At 45.6% G+C, this 19,392-nt stretch overlaps 1 protein-coding gene across 6 annotated transcripts in view; it reads right to left on the reverse strand.

Annotated features, from left to right (window-relative positions):
- Positions 1-291: 291 nt before the first annotated feature.
- LOC105560297 (alpha-mannosidase 2) overlaps positions 292-19,392 on the reverse strand; it is a 163,878-nt gene continuing 144,777 nt past the window's right edge. For all 6 annotated transcript variants that reach the window (XM_012009295.1, XM_012009292.1, XM_012009294.1 and 3 more), the window contains 2 exons: positions 7,460-7,928; positions 292-6,735 (listed from right to left, as the gene is read on the reverse strand). In XM_012009295.1, coding sequence (XP_011864685.1) covers positions 4,590-6,735; positions 7,460-7,928 — 2,615 coding nt within the window. In that variant the 3' untranslated portion in view covers positions 292-4,589. The remainder of the gene's footprint in view (positions 6,736-7,459; positions 7,929-19,392) is intronic.

The raw sequence follows: 19,392 nt of genomic DNA on the forward strand, positions 1-19,392 counted from the left end.
CATTAAAATTATTAGTGTTCTTACTAAATATATGACACCTGTATATTATATTTATATATGTATATGCGAAAAAAATGAGAGGAGAATAAAAACTTTGCAGAAAAGTCGTACATCTGATACGAAGAAAAACCGAGCTCCTTTCAAGTGCCTCGTTACGAAAAAACAAAACGTGACAGAGAGCACGTTTGCACAAAGGACTGGATTTTATTGAGCCTTTTAACAGTCTCCTCGATTACTTTTGCCCGCTTTTATCGAAGGGGCGCCGTGCGGCATAGAAAACAACGCGGCTGATCAAAATACGTCAGTTACTAGTTTTATTTAATAAATATAATATTACATTGTAACATAAGGAATATCGTATGTAATCATCGCCACTCGCGCGTCCCGCGCTCGCGCGATTCCAAACGGCCGGGGCCCTTTGCGAATCGTCCGAGCGACGGCGTGTGTGAACATGTAATATAACTTTATTCTTTGTGATATAGAACACTTCTTTCTCTCTAACGACGGCACAAAACATACAGTATGTTACAATATCGTTACAGGGACAGTCATTGTGGCGCCGAGCGATTTTCGCCGCTCGGCAATTTCGGGCATTTCGTCGACACTCGCAGAAATCCCGGCGTGGAGGTCCGACGGCGCTCTTAAAGGGCGAGCGCAATTTCGCGACGTTGAAATTATTCGAACGAGTCGAATCCGCGTCTCGCAGAACCGTCCACGGCGAGATCTCGCTGCCTTCTCTGTTTTGATTCGTTACATTTAAGCTTAAACGGAGCGGACGATATGTTATCGTGGGCAGTGTCGTTAGTGCACACAATGAATTAATGTCGAACCGATTACGTAATAACAAAATAAGGTAATACCGTTTAATTCGCCCAATTAATGCCAGAGGCTCGACACCAAAAGACAGAACCGGGAGTTAAATTTGGATTTGTTATAAGAGGACAGTTCTATCGAACTGACGTATGCGAGCAGATAGAATTTGTTTGCAAATTTTTTTTCGGACAAAAAACGTGATAATGCGCGACGATTGATAGTGACAACAGCACGAAGGAGATAACTTGCTACACTTTACCCGTGCACCCATCCGCCCGTCCTTTATCTTCCATTACTCTTTACGAACTATCGGTTTAACGATTTCATCGACGATCCTCTATTTACACAACATCGTTAAACTCGTATAAACGCTCGTTCGCGCCGTGAACCGTGAAATTTATCGGAGCCATAAGTCTATCGAAAAAAATTTCATAACCGACGCCTAATTACTCGGCGACACCGAGTCTTATCACGATATACTTCTGCCGTCTCCGACCTCTTCAGCCTTTTTAACGCGAAGTTGTACGTTTCAGATCGATATTCAATTTTTACCAAATCGATGCGCGCTTTGAAATAATTCGCGTCAGGAGATACGATAGAGGATTCACGACTGAAATCAAACTATGACAAATTTGACACTAACAACGGATCGAAAACGAATTAAGAGTAAAAATGGAAGGATTAAGACCGCGAGAGTCAAACGCGATTATTAGTGTAATATAATTGTCCAAATACAGTTCTCGATTACAAGTTCCGGACGTTTCGGTTAGAGGTTTTAACCATCTTCAACGATTTAAGGTGCGCCCCATTGTAGACTGAGAGAATTGGGTCTAATTCACGTAAATGATTATCCAGTTTGGTCAACCAGAGGATTGACTATACTAGTTTCTGTCCAGTAATCAACGGAGCATCGACAGATTCTGAAGATTTAAACACTACGGGCGTGAATTCCAAGCCGATCGCTCGAAAGGACATGTCGTGACTCTCACAGCCTTAATCCTTAAATTTTACTTTTAATTTCGAGAGTCCAGTCGCTTGTTGATTTTATATTTTTCTAAAACTAATTAGTTTCAACGAAAATGTAACATTTAGCGCGACAGATGCCATCGTGTGCCGCTAAAAGAAGCAATTAACTGCAAACGTGTTACATCTCTTAGCGATAGCGTGACGATAAAAATATGTCGATTACCTGTAAATAACTGAATAAACTTATTGTTAAAACGAACGAGCTGGAAATCTACAATCTCTGATGGTTTATACATTAGAATTGCGGGCAGCAGTTTACACGCGCGCGATAAAATTCTTAAGAGACAACGTCGAAGTATAAAACCACCAGGAAGTTTTCACCGTATTCGCACCGTATTTGTAAATACGGACCTTTACTTTAAATAAGAAAATTTACGTAGATACACATCTTTCGCGTGAATTAAAAAACGCTACGTTGTAATAATTGCGAGCCCGTGCGCGGAGAAGCGACGAACATCTTGCTTGCCGCCCTCGCGCAGGAGCAGCGACCACATTTTACATTATTTCTTGCACCCTCGGAGAAACTAATTTCCTCTCTTGTTCCTCGCGCCGGAGGAAAACGCGCGGCGGTCCACTCGCGCGCTCGCGGAAGCTGCACGACTTTCCATTAATTAATCTAATATGTACAAATCGGACCGACGGTGCAGCCGCAAAAAGGGACACTTCGAGACTCCCCGTGGAAGTGGAAGATCGCCGGGAACGCCGCGCGACGATACACACCGCAAAGTATATCTCTCTCTCTCTCTGCGACATTTATCGTTCGCGAGTCTCAATACTTATCGTTCACAGTCGTAATAAAGTTACACAGGACTCCACGGGAGTACGGTATCTCGTTATCGATCTAACGCGTGACATAAATGCCCCGGAAGTTTTGAGAAAGGAAAAGAAAAAGAGAGGAAACAAGGAGAGACAGATTCCGCATTCGGTGACGTTCGTTAACGTCCGCAGAGCTGCGAGAACTCGTCGTATTAAATTATTTACAATTCAGTGCGAATCATGTCTTCGTACCTCGCGAAGACTCCCGCTCCGCCCCGCGTTATCTCCGAGAGGATAGCTTCCTCGTCGTCGTCTGGCACGCAAGTTTATTTTACACGCATCACACTTTACTACATCTTCGGATTGTGCGCGCGATCCCCGGAATCGCGCGGCCCCCACGTCTACAAGAAGACACTTACTGTCGATACTCGCGGAGAGGGAGAGAGGGAGGGTCGATAGCAAAATATCTGACATACGAAAATAGATGTATAAGATTTTCTTTACATCGTTTCGCTATCACAAAGGTTGTCTACGGTATCGGTAATTATCTAGGGCAAGTTACGACCTGATATGTAATATATACATATACGATACAATATATACACATATATATCTCTGTACGCTTGATAAAAGAAATTTTTGCGTCGGTCAGCCGTCAGTCCGTTTGTCCGCGGTAACAGCCGTGCGAACAGATAAAAGGTGAACTATGAAATTTTTATTCTTTTGTTCTCAGGCCTGACTCTATGGCCCCATTCGTGTCTCCCGTGAAATCACTTTTCGCGTTTGAAAACGAGCCGTCGCGAAGAAATGCGGCGAGTTAGGAATGTCATTTTGCTGCCGTTCGGGCGACGTTTTGGCAATTAAATAAGAAAATTTAGAAATGGAGGAATTTTTATACCGCGATAAGGTAACGACAAAGTAATGTTTAAGGGTCGGCTAAGTCCTACGTCTAAAATCGTAATAAATACAGAGTTAAAGTTACACCCCCGCGATGAAGGTATTAAATTATGGAAGAATCGTTTGAAATTCGAATGAGTAAAATAGATCGAGATAAACCTGATCCCAAATATCTCGTTCCAGCGAATATACGTATATTATTATAATTAGATATCTCAGACTCTGTTTGGAGTAAATTACTAATGTACTTATATATCTGCGCGTGTATACATCTCTCTCGCCTCTTCCCTTCCCTCTCCCTCCCGTTTGATAATAAAACGCAAGGGTACGTCGTACAGGAACAATATGTACAATGGTGCACGCACGCGTTGCACGTTCGTCGTGATTAGCAATAAATTGTGTTGCATCGATCGAAATATTTACACGCACGCGCTTCCTGCCATTAAAAGAAAAAAATTTCTCGGAAAATGTGATGCAACCAAAGCATCGTGCGTCTCGCAAAATTCGGCTAAGCTCTTGGAATGGAAAGTTCTTACGTTAATTCAATTACTAATCTTTGATCTGCCATGAAACCCTTTACTCCTCTTCTTCGAGCGATAGAAAAGAAACCGAGTGCGAGAGAAAGGAGAATTGTATAAAAACACGATTTACTAGGCCAATACGTTGTCAGGATTAGTGTCGAAAGAAATTCATTAAAATGCCTCCCTCGCACGTCCGTGGAGCAACGAGGTTGTCGATTAAAAATTGTTTTGTTAATTTTTTAAAATCCTAACACGAGAGAACTAATTTTAACCATACGGGTCAATCGTTTATTTCAATTGTCCCGGAGTGGTCAACGTTATTTGTCACATTTTTCGTCCCATTTGTTCACCCGCGAGAAATTATTGATTACCCTCGCTTCGGTACCGTTTCCGCAAAGTTGCGCTCATTACCGCCAACGCGCGTTACACAAAGAGTCAAAGAGGTAGTATTCAATGCGATTAATATACGGCAGTGTCATTTGGAAGGGGCGAGACGCCTGTGTACTCTTGGAATTTTGCTAACCGATCAACGCGAACGCGTCGGGAACGTCGAGCCGACTGGCAGGTGGCTTAGGATCATTGTACGAAGTTTACATTGTACGTCTCGACTTGCATCGGTCGCAGGCCGATCTCGTGGAAACCGTCCTTCAGGCGTGTGCCCGGCTTCGTGCCGGTCAACGACGTCTTCGTAACGTTGACCTTGTCGAGCTTGTAGAACGCGGTTCCCTGAACGAGTCTCTCCGTGAGCGGACAGTGCTTGAGCGCGACGTCAATGCCCACGGAGCAGCTGTAGCCCTGCCGATGCAGCACCATGAGCGCGCTGTTGACCGGGAAATGCGGCAGCTTCTGATCGTGGTTGGTGCGCAGATTGAGCAGGTGTAGGTCGCACGGGAAGCTCTGACTCAACAGTCGAACCTCCGGCGCCATCGTCACCTCTTGCTCGCTGCCGTCCACCACGAAGATGTTCACCGGATAGTTGAGAGTGTTGCTTAGGTGATTGGCGAACAGCGACGGCCTCGAATATCTGTCCTTTTCGCCGCTGATGTCTTCAAGCAACAGCCAGTGCTTGATGACGGTCCGCCGGTTGTCTAACAAACCCTCGCCCATGCCCCGCGAGTCGTCGTAGAGAGTCCTGCGATCCAGCATCACCTCCAGCCAGCCAGGCTGGTAGCTGGCCGCACCCTGGCAGTGGTTCACCAAGAGCGTCAGCCGGTGGTTCGAGTCCTCGATGTAGGCCATGGTCGTGATGGGGAAGTAGTTGCCCTCGATGCCGATGCGCTCGATCTTCGTGCGCTTGATCATCTGGTGGCCGTTGAGATCGGTGTAGAACTCGGGTGGGTCGCCGTTCGATATGTCGGTCTGCAGGCGCATGAACATCTCCGTCTCGCGGTTCTTCGGCGGCGTCTCGAAGTCCACGATGTTGCGCAAGTAGATGGCCTCGCCGAGGCCGCCCTCGTGATGGTAGATGGCCACGTGGTGCGTCAACAACTTGCCGTACTCGACGGTGAGGCGGGAACTCAAGCTACCGCTGACGATATAGATCTTCTGGTGCGGCGTGTACGCTTCCAGGACGTCCTTGTCGGTGTCCCGGAGGTTTGGGTCGGGCATAAAAAGATAGGCACCGCTGTGGAACTGCGCCGAGGGATACGCGGCGAACTGTACGGCGCACTGCATGATCTTGCCGGTGGATTTCTTCGTCACGCGCTTCAGGAAGCCCGTCTGTCCGTCGAACAGCAGTTTCATCCGCTGATTCTCGAGCTGCACGTCGCCTACCTGCATGGGTTTGATGGGAAATACGTTATCCTTGCCGCAACGGCTGCAATACACCGTCGAGATGGCCTCCGCCGGCACCTTGTCGACCTGCCGCAGGTGGTACGTGGCGATCGACAGCGGTTTCAGCTCGGCCACGAAGAGTAGCACGTACACGTCGTGCGTGATGCTCGTGGCGTTCATCACCGGCGCGATTTGGTAGGGTATGGGATTCCTCTGCGGGTCCAGGACTTTGATTTTGTATGACGTGACTTTGAGACTGATTACTTCCTGTCTGGGCTGCGCCAGTGGATTAAACAGAACGATCTTCTTGGTCTCGTGGCTGTTTACGCCGATTGGTATCTTCTTCGGCAACTTCTCGTAGCTGTCCCTGTCCGACTCGGCCAGCACATAGACGGAATTCGATTTGCCGCTGACGGTGGCCGCGAGCGACTGGATGGCGAAGCTCTGCAGGCTCGTCGTGTCCGAGATCGACTCGAAGAGTTTCAGCGCGTAATCCTTCATGACGAAGGACTTTGAGGTGCCGGTGATCGCGTCGTGATGCTGGAACAGGCCCAGATTACGCCTCGCCTTCACCAGCTTCTCGAAATACGTCTCGTAAAGTTTTATATCCTTGCCGGACTGCTTGGCGAGATTTAGTGTGATCGTGTAGAGGATCTCGGCGGATCTGAGATTCGCCTCGAGCTCGCGGTCTAGAATCTTCATGTACGGCCTGGTGGTGAAGTAGCCGCTCCAGTAGGCCGGTCTACCCTCACTGAAGATGTCCGAGTACACGAAGAAGTCGCCTGTCAACGACGGGAACTTGTCCACGCGTTTTTGTATCTCGCGGAAGTAGTCCTTCGGTGTGCCGAACACCACCTCGGCATTGTACTCGTCCTTGCGGCTGTTTATGTAGTCCATCAGGATCTTGTAGTTGGTGTACTGCTGATCCCACTCGATCGCGTGGTCGTATCTGAAATAGCGGGGAAACGTGACGTTTCATCGATAGAAGCGATCTGTTCTGTTTTCTCGGTACATATATGTGTTGCAAACAGCAACATACATCGCGTTTAATAGCATACTAATTGTCCAGTTAAAGTAGTGATCTATCAAATTATAATTGAATTATTAATTAATAAAGGTATTAAGAGTTTGCGACTTTTGAAGGGCAAGAGAAAACGTTGCTGCGCGTCTCCCTTCCAGAATAATAGCGTTAAGAAAAATACGAAATGACGAGATTTAAGGGAATCACAGACAAATATGTGGAAACCGAGCACCCTCAGAAAGGATTTCTGTTACCGAGGCAAAAAATTTTCTTCACGCATTTATATTTCCCAGAACCTCATTTAGTATAAAAATAAGACAGTATCAAAATAAAATCAATAATTCTTATTCTCCTCCGTCAAATTAAAAAAGATGGACTCACTATATTGAGACAAGAGTAACTTATATAAATGTAAGTTTAGAATAAATTTCCCCTCCAACTTACAACGCACGAAGTTGGCACAGCGATATTCATACATACTGTCATTTTATTCTAGATTTGAGAATTTTTTAAATATTCCTTTCTCTATGATAAATATGATTGGCGCTATATCGATCCTATTTTATGTTACATTCAAGTGTAACAGTATTGGATCCGGAAATTTTGTCTGCGGGTGAGGAAAGTCTGTTTCTCGTAACGAAGTTATGCGAACCTGAAGTCATCGCCGAGCGGCATCAGCACGACGTTGTGAGTGAACAACGAGCCGGTTCTCGCGTACTGCTCCAGCAACAGCTCGGCCATCTGCTTGACATTGTTGGGCGTGATCTCGACGGCGCGGACCGAGTACTCGGTGTACTCGCCGCGAATCTTACGGAAGTCAAAGTTGAGGCAGACATGCGGGTGCGGGCCGCACGAATGCTTGATGTTGTAGATGTCGAAGGGTTGATTGTGGGTGAGCATGTCGGCGGCGCCGTCGCGGTCCCACGGCTGCCGCCAGACAAAGTCGCCGTACTGCTTCTTGGCGAACCACTGCTTCCACGCGTAGTGTATCCTCTGGATCACCGTGCCGGAAGCGCCCGAGGCCCTGAGGAAGTAGGGTATGGTGCCGCCGTGGCCGAACGGGTCGACGGACCAGCCTGACTCGGGTGTCACGTCCAGATTCGTTTTCAGCCACTGGTGACCTGGAGTTCAGCAAAGAAAGGTCTTTCTTACAGCTTCTGTAAATTACGGCTTTCGTGCCAACTATTTGAAGAGTACATCGATAAAGGAAATCGATAACACAATCGCGATTGCTTTAGTCGCGGTTATTAGTTATAGCAATTTTCTTTGTGAGCGTCGCTAGAAGCGTGTCTAGAAAAATATCAATTATTTTGGACGACGTTGAGATGATGGTAATTTCTTTTGTGTCGCCTTGCGTAATTACAGTTTTATATTAAAATGTTTTAACTCTTTGGAATACTTGGAACGAAGCATCTAGACAGAATATCGATTTCTCGTAACTCGCCGTGCTTTAGATAAAATTAAAAAGACGTTGAATTCGTTGCCAGTGTGGACTTGAAAATCGTTTTTAAACGACACGAAAGGACGCCATGAATTTTGAGACATTAAATTAGGTATTTTTCATCATTGTTTTACCTTGAATTAGTTATATTTCTAGTTCGTCATTAAAGTAGAAACTTTAGCTTGCTAAGGATTCGATATAACTCGCGTACGGCTTTAGTTTATTTTCGTTTAATCCGCTAAAACTAATCTACAACTTAATTATGGATAGCGTATCGCAAAAGCCACGTCTGCCGGCCTTTTTTACGGCATGCATTAATTTGCATCGGAGAGAGCCTTTTAAAGTTCATCCCGCTGCGTTCTGCGCGATGCGATCAAATATTCATAATACGGATTAATCCGCTGTTTCCGTGTCCTGAATATTCCAATTCTTCGAACTATGATGAAGCGCGTACCGGAAACGTAAATTTACTGACCGCCCGATATATTAAAAACGAACGGACAACATAATAAAGTCAGTCAATGAAATGATATATCGCTACAATCAGCGATTTCAAAGTCGAATTATTATTCGAAGAGACGTAGACTCCACGATCATGTTCAGCGAAAATGTGTAATATAGGAAAGTCCCCTAATATGAGACAGCGGAGTTTCTGCTAAATTAATAGGCATCAAGGCATCATCTGTTGGTTCCACCATGAATTTATCGCCCTTGGGGGTGAAATATGTTCAGTGGAAAATTCATTGTTAGGTCGTGTAATCGTCGCGAAAAAAGATCGAAGTGATCGAATTTCGACGTTGAAAGCCTGCTATCTCATAATGGAGGACTTTCCTCTATTAACAAGACTTGATTCCGCGAGCCTCGCGTACTTATTTGTTTTAAACAAATGTCTTGTCGAATTTCTAATTTACGTTTGGCACATTTTGTTAATCAATTCGAAACGGCATGGAGTATAATAAAACAGATGTTTCTCCGAAGCTGAAGCGAACAAGTTGGTAAACCGGAGTCGATGCTGGGATAAAGAGAGTTAGGGTAAATGCGATTAAAGGAATACGCCATTAGCGGATGGGAAACATCGGGCTCGTCGAAAAAGTTAGCGACGCCGCCGCCGCCGCGGTTGGGAAGAGGTCGTCGATCATGCCCGGGCAGGGCCAGACGACGCGGAAACTTACGGCGTGGTTGGCGAACGAAGCCGCGAAATTAATCCCGCAGGAACGCGAGCGGGTAGGCTCGCCGGGGAGGGGAAGGCTAATAGAATTAGCCCGCGAAGTCAGCGGTAGTTAGGCGACAGGATATATAGAAGTGTATCCTCCTACTCTCCTCCCGTCCAGTTGTGACGAGCTTGGGTGTCGTGTACGTTATCGGCGTTGACTATCGTTCGACTGTGACGTTTTTAGCATAATCTCGTGAATGATTGTTACGGGCGAGCGAGCGCGATGAATGATATCAGCGAGGCACGCGAAGGGGGTACGGTCTGTAAATTAAACGGATTATGTTTGCAAATGTATGTAGACAAAACCGTTTTCCCCGTGATACGTGTGCGGCGTATGTTGAGGCGATTGTTGGAGTAAAACTGATGACTCGGCGCGGGTGGGACGGGACTCGGATGAGATTTTCCGAAAATTAGCAATTATTCAACGTCCGTACGTACGGAAGATAGGAATCCGGGTATTTAGAAAAGTCCATTGTTCGCGATTTAATACCGTTCGGGGGAGTATGCGGATATTAATGTTCACTTTGTGACGTGAACATCTCGTGAATCTACCTAAAATCCAAATTCTCGGGGTCATTCGCAGCTCGCTCGCAACCCGGAAATTGCATCAATTATTCGAGAAAGCCAGAGCTCGGCCGCAAATTGCGCGTTCGTCGTACTATCCCGCCGATGGAGCTCGCATTATTGTGGAAGTCCGGACATAGAGAGAGAGAGGAGAAACGTAGAGCTAGAGAAAGAGAGGTAGAGGGAGAGGAGGGGGAGAGAGAGAGAGAGAGAGCGCTAGAAAGGGAGAGGAAGAGGGAGACACGTGGAAGAGATGGCTGAGAGGAGAGGACGCAGATAGAAGCCAAGGTGGGAAAGAGGGACTAGAAGGGTGCCTAATGCGGGGAATAAACCATTAAACTGTACTCAGCCGGTGCTCGACTGATTATAACTCGTTAGAGCTGCACGACATGTGTGCATTAACGGAATTATCGCGGGTTACAACGCGTTGCAACCCTCCCTGAAAGATTGCGTCTCTTTCACGTGTGAACTCGCTGCATTTCCGCGAGATCCGGGCAGGATAATCGGGGAGGATTACTCCTCTCTGGGGACCGAATCGACCTTGTCTATAAAAAAAAGGGGGGGGACGAAAACGTGGATGTTTCCCGGAATGTAGGTGGGATCCGCGAGCTTGAAATAAAGAGAGAAAACAATTTTGTTAGCGCGATAAAACTGAAATCCCTACGAAAAGGAGCTCGAATTTTGACGGAAGGTCGCATAAACTGGGTAACAGTTTGGAGGATATGAAATTTTAGCAAATAAACGAGTATATCATTAAGGTATTTTTTCGACTCTACGTCTCAAGTTCCTACGAGCGATCAGAAAGAAGGTAAGGAATGAGGAGGAACTTACGAAAAAGCTACGGTCACGTTCTGGTGCTTCGAGATAGAACGTGCAAGTGGGAAAGTGCAGCATGTCGAGATGCCACGTGAGATACGGCGTATATGCTGCACGGAGTAAATCAACGTGCTAATTTTTTGGCTGCAGCTTGATTCCCGTGGAATTTCAAATGTCGACTTTATCGCGAAACGCTCGGAGGAAGCGGTACTTCTTTTTTTTTATTAGATTCTTTTATAAATTCTTTAATCCGCGACGTCTGGATCAACGAACAAAACGGTAATTAGAAAGATAATAATTCGCGCTTCTATGTCTCATTAATATAACAAAATGTACATAAAGCGTTCGTTCTTTTTCTCGAAATGTTCTGGACATTTTAATGCTTTTATCTCGCACGACCCGACGTAGGTCTCGAAATATCTAGATGCGATTCCAATCTAGCGCGATTGCCGGAGAAGAACCGCGACGGTATTGGATGTGAATAATGCAAGGCCTTCACACTCGTGTCTGTCGTCGATTATTAATAGTCGGGTCGGACGTATCGCGATAAGCCGCCGTGAAATTTTCAAACCCTCCATAAAACAAAGAAGAGGCGAGTCTATCCATAACTGGCCGATAATGAGAGACATCGTGCGCCACTTGTTGCTCTCGTTCCGAGTTCTAATCACCGAAGCGGCTACGTCGGGGGTTCGTACGATCCTTACATTTTTCCCGGCGGGGTTCGCCGGACCGGGCTCATTAATCGCTATTAATTAGCATCGGCAGACCGCAATCCCAACTGAAACGTGCGATTTATGCGACAAGTTCATTTCGAATCGGATTTGTTATCCATAATTTACCATCGTAATTAAACGCGTCGTTTCAGCTTCCGCCTGCCCTCGCTCTATTTTCAATAATTTTTCAACAAAGAGGATCCTTCAGCCATCTTTTTTACCGACACAGTCAGATATAGTTTTTGCGCTTGTAATTCTTTTTATTAACTTTTATGCACAAAACAATACCAGGACAAGTTACGGACCGCATATCATTTTCATACTTTAATTCGTAGTTCTAACTAAATTTGAAATTGGCTTTATAAAATGGCAAAATTCTTCCACACGATTAAAGTACACATGAAGACAAAACCAGGAACAGTCATCTTTATATAAAAACCTTAACGTCAAACTTTAAAAGGCTAATATGCCTCTTCTAATTTATATATTTTTTAATTACTCTACAAGAAATCTGTACCAATGATAAGTATAAATTTCTCTGCGCGTTTGATTGTAGAACCACAAAATTATACCACATTGATCGGCATTAGGATTTTATGGACAGACTGTGTGATAGACTTTAAATACAGATAATGTACGTGTTTAAAACGCATGCCGCGTTTGCCGCAAAGCGAGAAAACTAACGGATTTTCCTGTCAAGTGGTATTTACGGGATTATCCCGTGTACACATTGCAGCCGCGTGCCCCGCTAATTGCAGCTAATTTCCAGCGTCGGTATCGGCGAACGAAAACGACCGAGGGATTCTGCGACAGCCCCGGTAATGGACCTCGTCTCGATACGCTTCCGGTTATTATCGTTCCTCCAGCGTGTTACAGGTGAACCGCGAGGGAATGGCTCGCGTTTATCTCCGCGATTCACAGCCGACATCGCAACACGGCCATCTGGACCTTCGCGTTGTTTTCCCTGTTATCGAATACGCGAGTCTCGATTGTGGGAAAACATTTCTCGCTTTGCTGCAAACGTCTGCAGTCTCACGATTGGTTTTTAGTTCCGCAGTTTCAACCCGCGTAAAAAGAATAACGTGAACGGGAAGAAGAACGGAGACCTAAAAATAAGCTTAAAAGGTACAAATAAAGACGCGATACTCTAAAAAGAAAAACAGAGGGAATGACGTCGTCGCAAATACGATTATTTAAAAATAAAGATATAAAGATCTAAATAAATAAGCGTACTTAGTAACATCACTGTTATCGGCGTTGTCACTTTTTTCAGAACGTTTTCCAATACACATGCGTGTGCGTTTAGGCTAAATAAATATGTACTCGGTTAAATTAGAATAATGAAACAACGTGGAGTGACAGCGACGGCGCAATGCTCGGCTCCGAAATGAGACAGACAGGCGGATAATTAATTTGTCGTGTTTATGATTCATGGGGAACGGATTTCCATCGCAAACACCCCGCTATTATGATACGATCGCACCATTGTCCTTACGTCGAATCAGGCCGGCCGGAGCCGTATATCAGTCGGCTATTCTGATCGAACAGGTGCGATCGGAATGAGATGCGTTTCGCGTTCGGCCCCGTAAATTATGCCGAGCCGCTCGCCATGCGTGACGTCCGCGATTTGTTGCGGCCGAATGCATAATTCTACGCGCGGAGATCTCTGTCCATAATGCCCCTCGTGGTCGCGGGTCGCTCTGACAAAAACATATATAAAATCGGCGCCGCGATTCGATACGTAGAATTTAATGACGATTTCCACCTGTGCGACAGTAGTGACGCGTTAATAATTAGACTGTAATGTTCGGAACGATCATCGGTAGAGCCAAAGTTCTAGGATCTTGTGAAACACAGCGTTTACTTTACTGTCTTCGAGGACGATCGAGCGGTAAATTCATTCTGCAATCGGCGAACTCCTTCAGCCATCTTTTTCACCGACACAGTCAAACCTAGTTTTGGCGCTTGTAACTCTTTTTATTAGCGCGCGCGCGCTTTTATGCACAAAATAATACCAGGATAAGTTACGGACCGCATAGTAGAACAGTTTCATACTTAAAACACTCGGTTTAGTACGAATTTAGTACGAACTACGAATTGAAAATTTCAAATACCAATATCCTTTTTATTAGACTTCTGACCTGAGTGTTTTAAGTATGAAAATGTTTTGCTATGCGGTCCGCAACTTATCCTGGTATTATTTTGTGCGTAAAAACTATATTTGACTGTGTCGGTAAAAAAGATGACTGAGGGATCCTCTGAATTGACAGTTCTAGATGCAAAAAAGTGCGAAAGGTGCAGAAATCGCTCCAGCGTCCCCTTAAACAGCTGTACAAATATACATCTCGGATTTAACTTGCTTCAGATTGTACGAAGTAACTTGTATCCAAATTCCGAGTTCTCCAGCTTATTCCGAAACATCCTCTATATGCTCAAAGTTCTCTCTCTCGCTCTTTCTCTTTCAAATTTCCGACGGCACCGGCATGTTTCGAACAGAGTTCAGAGCAATCGAACGCGTCGTGCAAACTCTCGCGGGATTGTCTCGTCTCTCTCTCTTCCTTTTTCAGCCTCCAGTCCGATCCTGCCGCGTCCTCCCGGCGCAACAGCAACCGGTCGCTTCTCTCCCGGGGATCTCTCGATTCCGAAATAAGATCTCGCCGGCCTTCTCAATGGCAATTCTCGGGCGAAATACTTATGGCTCGGGAAGTTCTTCGTCGTTGTAACCCAGTGTATACACGTATGTATGTGTTGCACGCGAATCTTACACGACGGCAAGCTTGTCGCTGCCGATCTCGCTCGATAGCTCGATCAGATTTAATCAAGCGGAAGGAAAAGTGCAATTCGGGATGCACCGGGCAGGAACGGAGGAAGGAACTCTCTTCCGATACTCCGTCGTATACATGTTTCAAGCTCAGATGTACCATGTTTTCTACGTAAATGCATTATTAACGTCTTTCCTTTTTATATTTTCATTTTTTATCTCGCACTACATTCTCATCTTCAATCCACCTGACGAATAATTCACGTGTCGAAGACACGCATTAAAATGTACGTATCGTGCGTTCTTGCCATCTGCCCTCGCGCGTCAAACTTCAAACGCGCCAGTTCTGCGCTACGAGAGTTTTTCCTCGGGTGAATTCTGAATGATTGTATTTAGCGCCGGATCGTAGAATTAAAGTCAGAGCCGTAAAATGCAACAACACTTTATACGCAACATCCGCTCGTTTTGCTGCGCCTGCGAGCAGCGTTCTCGGCCGGATCAACTGCAATTGCGATCGACTCTCAAGGATCTAATTACGGCCGACCCCTTTTCTTGGCGTCTTGTCCCGCCTCGCCCCCCTGCCCGAAGGACGGCGAGAGCAAAGAAGGCGTTGGAAAAAAAAGTTGAACAAGCGGAGGAAAGAGGGAGGGGAAGGGAACGGGAGAGAGAGATACCATTGTCTTCCGACTACCGCAGGATCTCGTTAGCCTACTTTTCGCCCCTCTACCCCCCCCCCCTCTCTCACTCACTCACTCTCCCTCTTATGATCCTCGAGGCGTGCATCGTTTTCCTTTCCGCGTGTAACGCACGTCTCTCCATTTTTTTTCCGCTTAGATAATCACCCTCCCTCGCGCGCCGCCCATTTTCCGCCTATTATCGTCGCTCCTCTCTTTTAACCCGCGCCCACATCATTTTGTTCTTAGATCTTTTCCTCCCTCGAACCTCTCGCTTCTCGCGCTGCTCCGATATTTTCGCAAATCTGCCCGCATTGTTATCCTCAGGCTCGTGCGTCCGAAAGGACTTTAATCCGACATATAATGCGCCTGCATTATGCCTCACGTAATAATTTTCATATCGCAGGGGCGTGCAGTTCTTCAGCTTGTTTTTTTAAATATATAGGTATAACTTTTACACAAAACTCTCCTCCCACGTCACATCTGCCGCGTCCGTTCTTTATTGAATCTGTCGACACAAAATCGAAGCCATAACAATGCGTTCACTCGGATGATTCTTCTCGCACGTTGCGCAACAAAAACATAATTTTGCAAAACTGACTTTTCGACGCGTGCTTTTACGTCACACGAAGCATCGACGAAATGAAGCAGTACATTTTCTTAAGCTGTGCTCTTTGCATTCACGTTTCAGTCGTTCGCTTCAGGAACACAGGCGGTTCGTAAAATTCGTTAACCGAATTAAATGTTAATCGCGCGTGCGTTCGTAGCTCGTCAAATCGCTACGTCGAATCAGTTGACGTATTCATCGAGGTAGATATTGTTTAGAAACAATGACCCGCTGCCGCCTTTGCGGGGTAGGCATATGCCGCGTTTATTGCCGTATATACCCCGTCCCGAGCGGCGTAATAAGGCTCTATCTTTTTAACGACGGAAATTTCGCGATCGTTCCGCGAGCGGTTACGAGGCGAGGCGCGCCCGACGAGAGCGACCGGCGACGAAAACGCCTGTAACTAGCTGCTCTCTCGGTCAAAGTGCTCTCAGTCTAGTCGAGAGCCATAACCGTAACTATTCCGTAGCCCCTTGGAACAATAGCTGTTCCACAATAATAACAACGACCCGGCCGCAATAACTTTCCACGTTCATGCGCAGCGGTGCCCGAGGTGGGCGAGACTTCCAATTTTTGAATTCTGAGAGATATCAGAATCGCAGAATATCTCGAATAAATCGACAAGTGCCATGGAGCGGGGGCCATTTCGCTCAGCTGAAGAAACATTCGGGTGAAAAGATTTTCAAACCTACTGTGCTCTTTGCGTCTAGGAACATTCTGTTTTGTGTAAGCAAAACGCTTGAAAAATTAGTCGACAATTCACGATTGTACAATTGATCAACTCGCACAAATTTTTTAAACGTATTTATCCTACAAAATAGAATCACGAAGAAAAATTGGTTAACGACGTTAAACTGGCTAAGGTGGTTTAATTCAACAATTTGATTTATTTGTTCAAAATTAAAGAGAAAACCTTTTCTCCGACCGATATCCAGAGACGGAGGACATCTTTAATTTTTAACTAATCCATATATTTCCTTGAAAACGACCGCAATCCGGATGGTCGAAACATCGGAATAAATTGTTAAATTAAACCACCTTAGTCAGTTTCACGTCGCTAAACAATTTTTCTTCCTGTTTCTAATCAATTACTGGCGACAATAATATTCTTCTTGGTACAAAATAGGATGTTCCTAGACGCAAAGAACACGTAGATTAGCCTTGACAAACCAAAAAGCCTTGGGAAACCTCTCCCTACTTTGAAAATTGAAAAAGTCCCTCGCTGTCTTGCAAATTTTTCTTTAACTGAGCGAACATTCCCTTATAACTTAATATACATGTGTGCGAGAGGAGCGAGACGGAGAAACGTATAATTTTCTAAGAAATACCGTACGTAATATATGCAAAGATTATTTTTAAGCGTTTTCGTACGAAAACAATTTTTGCCGGAGAGAAATCGCGCGTGCAAAATTGCCTTGCCGCTAAATACCAGTTTCCGTCGATTAGGCGCGCCAGGTATTAGCAGAAAAACATGCCAACCGCGCACTGGGCGCCCGCCACTGCGCAACGTGACGTGCCGCGTGCATCGTGGGATCACGGGGACCCGCGCCGGCGGATTTCCGGAAATTGGTGGATTTCGGAATTCGAGAAAGCAGAACAGTCGCGGTATATTGCGCGTGCTGTCGCGCGCTATTTCGATGCAAATAACATCGATACGCGGCAGATCCCGATGCGCGGCGGGTCCACGGCGAAGCCCGGAGCCATTAAACGAATGTTCTCCGCGATCGAGAAGAGGGTCGTTTCGTCGCCGATGAGAATCAATTGTGACGATCGTTTGCTTGATCTCGGCGCGCGTATTCGGAAAGATCACGGCGGGCTCATTGATGACTAGCTCGTTTACCCGAGTCGAAATTTTGCTACTATTTTAATGATCTATACACCTACATAGACCAGCATTAACCCACTTTGATGACATTGTTTTTACTCCTCCCTTGAATCTTTAATTCTCAAAATTTACTTTGATCATCTGACCATAATCAGCGCGGGAGCACCACGTCTGTTTAAAGAGACGGCCGGCCAGAGCTCCGCTCCCGCTTCGATATTATCGCTGCTCGCGGGATTATGTTTAATGCTTGGTCGTCGTATATTAAAAGATCGTTCCTTTGTTCGCGCGCCGTGAAACTCGAGCGAAGAAACGGGAGTCCTGTCTAAGACGGTAGGCTGTCTCTTCGAAGCGTCGCTTGAATGCCCGCTCGCGCAGAGATTAATTTTCTGGACGAGACGAAGGCGAGAAATGGAATTTAATGTGACACCGGCCCAAGCGGGAGGAACGAGCGCTCAGAGATGTTTCGTAAAATGAGATAATTATTTGGATATAATTAGAAGTGCTCGTCGCGGCAGCGCGTGCGGTGCTATCTTTTACAATAATTTATATTACTTTATGATGTAAATAATTAAAAAATACACATTATAATATAAATATTGATATAACATTTACTTTAATGACGGATATTTTGAGATCGTTCCGCAATTTATATAAAATTAATATAAATATTTATATGATAATAGTAATGTATAATCATTTCAATTGTATAATGTTGCGGTATATCACAAATGGGATATTTCGTAAATTTAGAAAAGAATGTTGCGTTGCCGCGAGGGCGAATATTAATTTCGCATGCATAATGTATATAATTTTATAAGAAATATCGTATACAATATATACGCGCTATATTTCTACGTATAAATATTTTATATTTTATAAATTCCACGCAAAAATATCACGTCCAATTATGAAATTTTAATTCTCGGTTTTTCAAAGAAAATTTCATATTTTGAATCAGCATTTTTTTTAAGCGCATTACCCGGCGTTGTTACACCAAATGAATTTTTCATTTCATTACGACAACATCCGCGGCAGATTTTCGACGAGATTAAGAGTCTACGTTTTGTAATTGTAACATTGAAGCAAAGGTCCGAAAATGACGTTTACACGTCGCCGAGCAGTCTCGCACGTTCGAAGAAGCGTCGGCGGTCATTAATCCGCGATTTACAAACGACAGTATGCTAATACATTAATCGTAATCGCGCGCACGAGCGTTGTTTGCGTTCCCGTCGATTAATGCACGCGATTTATGCGCGGTTTATGCACACACTCGCGGCGAAATTGACGATAGCAGGCCGGACTTTCGTGTTTGCAGCACGGGGGAGGAAAGCAAATCGCGAATATCGGCGCCGAATGTTTGCGTCGATGCGACGCTGGTCGGTGTAATGCATCCCCCTTCGAAAGTGCACCCGCGCACACGATACGCCGAATCCATTGCGCCCGGCGGTTTAGCGCGACAGTCGTTAACGGCGGCCCGCTGCATCGAACTTGGCGATTTAACGTTCCGGGCGCGAACGCGCGTCGCGCCATACATATTCAGTGGCCTAATAATTAGGAGTTAATACACCTGAGCGGCATTATTTCAATTTAATGCCGGGCGCCATGGCGAAATCGCGAATGTTGGCGAAATCACCGCTGCGAGACCGACGACCCGCCATTCCCCCGCGTCGCGACATCGGACGTTACGTAATTCACGTGTCCTATGCGTTTACTGCGCCTTTAGTCTCAGGCCAACGGCACACGATTCTGTTTCTCCTACTGGATTGCTTACGAGAGCCTATCAAGATTGGGCCTTAAAGCAAACGGTACACGATACTATTTTTCGAGAACCTGTGACTACGTTTCCACCGAGGGTCAGAGTCGGGCTAGAGTCGGGTCAGAATCGGGTTGGGGTGAGCGTTTTTGCGGTGGAAACACCTAACCCCAACCCGATTCTGACCCAGTTTGGTGTTTCCACCGCAAAAACGCTCA

This window comes from Vollenhovia emeryi, unplaced genomic scaffold, assembly GCF_000949405.1.
Source record: "Vollenhovia emeryi isolate VEMERY1.0 unplaced genomic scaffold, V.emery_V1.0 DF939234.1, whole genome shotgun sequence".
NCBI classification, from domain to species: domain Eukaryota; kingdom Metazoa; phylum Arthropoda; class Insecta; order Hymenoptera; family Formicidae; genus Vollenhovia; species Vollenhovia emeryi.